Source organism: Vicia villosa, linkage group LG5 (genome assembly GCF_029867415.1).
Source record: "Vicia villosa cultivar HV-30 ecotype Madison, WI linkage group LG5, Vvil1.0, whole genome shotgun sequence".
Taxonomy (NCBI): Eukaryota; Viridiplantae; Streptophyta; class Magnoliopsida; order Fabales; family Fabaceae; genus Vicia; species Vicia villosa.
Window position 1 is genome coordinate 123,738,819 of NC_081184.1, and position 2,894 is coordinate 123,741,712.

At 32.7% G+C, this 2,894-nt stretch overlaps 1 protein-coding gene across 1 annotated transcript; it reads right to left on the reverse strand.

The window, feature by feature from the left end:
• Positions 1 to 460: 460 nt before the first annotated feature.
• On the reverse strand, positions 461 to 2,570 carry LOC131602322 (wax ester synthase/diacylglycerol acyltransferase 4-like). The gene is made up of 5 exons (XM_058874406.1): positions 2,310 to 2,570; positions 1,640 to 2,209; positions 1,213 to 1,566; positions 987 to 1,124; positions 461 to 825 (listed from the first exon to the last, which is right to left on the reverse strand). The coding sequence occupies exons 1-5, from the start codon at positions 2,493 to 2,495 to the stop codon at positions 661 to 663; spliced, it is 1,413 nt and encodes a 470-aa protein (XP_058730389.1). The 5' UTR covers positions 2,496 to 2,570; the 3' UTR covers positions 461 to 660.
• Positions 2,571 to 2,894: the final 324 nt, after the last annotated feature.

Genomic DNA, 2,894 nt, shown 5'->3' on the forward strand with positions numbered 1-2,894 from the left:
AGTTATCCAGGTAAAGGTGGACAATCAAACGATCATACTCATCTCCGGAAATCTAGTCTTTCATGGACAAACAAACCATTTTGTACTAAATTATTTCTCCTCAAAGATGTACAAAAGGATGGAAGGGTGTGTTTGAAGTACTGCAAGATTGAAGACCAATTGTCAAATATCCTTACAAAAACTCTTTGAAGAGGCAAGGTTTGAGTTATTAAGGAAGAAACTTGGAATATCCAACCACTGATTTAAGGAGTAGTGTTGAGCATGTATTAGTCGTTGTTGTTGTTAGTCGCACTATTTAAAATAAAATAGTTGTAAAAAGTGACGTGTCATTGAATAACAGTATTTGATTGATTAAAGATATTGATATTTAACTAAGTTCAAGGGCACGAGAGTATTCACCTTCAATTTTTTAGTGAGTCACATGCTTATTCACCAACACAAATGGTTAAAAAGAAGAATAAAACACAGAGAGAAGACTATACTTGCTCAAGCATAACGGAGGGTTCAACCATTCACTCATGAAACCATTTTCAAGAAAAACACATTACAATTATTAACTACATGAAAACACAAGCATTGGTACACTACTTCAAAGCATTAGCATACACTTATATAAGTATTTGATCTTAACTTCAGGAACACTTCCTGGCTATGTCCCAATTAATTTTTAAAGGGTATCTCAGAGATCTCCGTGGCTTCTTTGAATATCACTTCAACTGCTTTATCCATGCAGAATTTCAACTTCTGTTCATCTATGAATCCCTTTAGGGTCTTCAAAGTGATCCTTAATGTTTTCATATAGCTCATAATTGCAATGTTTATATCCTACAACCACAAACAATAGGTACAACGTGTCAGAACTCCAATAAATGATATCACAGAAGTGTTTGCATGTTGCTGTAATGTGACCTACGTTATCATCTTTTCATTGCTCATTATTCAAGTTTTTTTTAAGGCTTAATAATTGAACATTAATATATGTATACCTCAGGTCCAACTGTCTGGGTGAAATACAATCCATTTACTGGATGATTTCCCAAAGTCATCTTCTCTACTGGCCCTACCATGTTTGAGATAAAAACACTTGAGTTACCAATTGTGTTATAGATTATCTTAGAAACCACCTGAAACACAATACCAGTGAAATAAAAAACATTAATAACTACAATATCAAATTTTAGGTAAGTTGTTAAATATTAATGTGTGACACACCTCAGGCCCTCTTAATTTCATCTCCAAATCCATGAGTAAACCTATGAGATGAACACTGAAAGAACTTTTCTTCCTCTTTATTACATCGCGAGCTTCCCAAACAAACTCAAGAGGATTGGAAATTCCTGATTTGTTTGGCTTAGGTATTGGTATTTGTAAGAAAGATATTTTATTCCCCCAAAGACCTTTGGATTCTGGTTTTTGCATTTCCTTCAATGATTGATAACCTTTAATATTTCTTGTGTTGAGCATTACAATGGCTGTTGAATTTGCTCTCTTTGTCTTCTCATTCATCTCCTCCATGTATAGCCTAATTCCATAGAAGATTATCCCACAAACCACGTCGTTTATAGTCTGCACCATGCAAAAATTACAATAGTTTAGAGAAGAAATTAAAGATAGGTAAAACTTAAGATAACTATCTTACCACTCCAAGTTTTGATTTGACTTCTCTGATTTGATCAAGAGATAATATGATGTTTGACAAGGCAACAGGCTGAAACTCATTTCCTTGATATCCTGACCTTATAGGTGTTTTCTCATCTTCAATCATTCTTGTCTTGATTATGCTTGATCCAAAATCTGATATGGAGCTAAAAAACGCATTTACACCAAAACAAAGCTTCTTAAATAAGCTTTTCTTTGAATATTTTGGATCTAATCGAACTCGGGAAGGAAAAGAGAGAGGAAGAGAAGGATCATCAGCTCTTTGGAGACAAGAAAGAAGAGCACCCATGAGAGAGTAACCATCACCAAGTGAATGATGAAGTTTGAATATTACGGTGCTTGCAGCATTTGTTGTTGGATAATTGATAACATGAATTTCCCAAAGTGGTTTGTCTTGTGGTGTTTTTGAAGTTAGAATACTTGTAACATAATTGTCATATAACTCAGTTGATGATGCATTTGTGGCTTCATTAAACTTAGGAATCTTGACATTCTCTTGAATCTTCACTTCAACCTTTTGCCATCTCATCTTACCATCTTTGTCTCTAACCTGTTGCAAATATAATTAACTAATAATTAAAATTTGGTAGATACAAAATGTAAAGTACTAGTAGTAATAATAAAGTATGCATGGAAGATTGATATAGAACCATAATAGAGGAGAAGCGTGGATTGATAGGGAGGAAGAGATCTTGGATCAAAGGTATAACTTGTGACTCATCGAAAGGAATATCAAATTCCAAAAAGGCAAAAATATATGCACAAATCACAGAGCTGTTGAAATATTGTCCATGAGGACTCACTGGTTCTTCAACCTCTTCATACAATTTTTCCATTATGTTGTGGTGTGTGTACGTTCTTTTATAAAATTTGCTACAAAAAGGTAAGTAGGCACCATGATATATATAGTGCTAGCAGTTACATTTTGTTATAGTTACGGCTTAAAATCTTGATTGAACATTTCTTACATTCACTTATATATATATATATATATATATATATATATATATATATATATATATATATATATATATATATATATATATATATATATATATATATATATATATATATATATATATATTTTGTTGATTTAAAACACGTTTGGAATATCTCCCGTAGGCAAATCAGATGAGGTCGCAACTGTATAGGTTAAACTGAAAGATGATTGAGAGTCTTTAGGGATTTGAGCAGCACGATAATTGTATGTGTGAGCTCAAGATAAAAACATATCT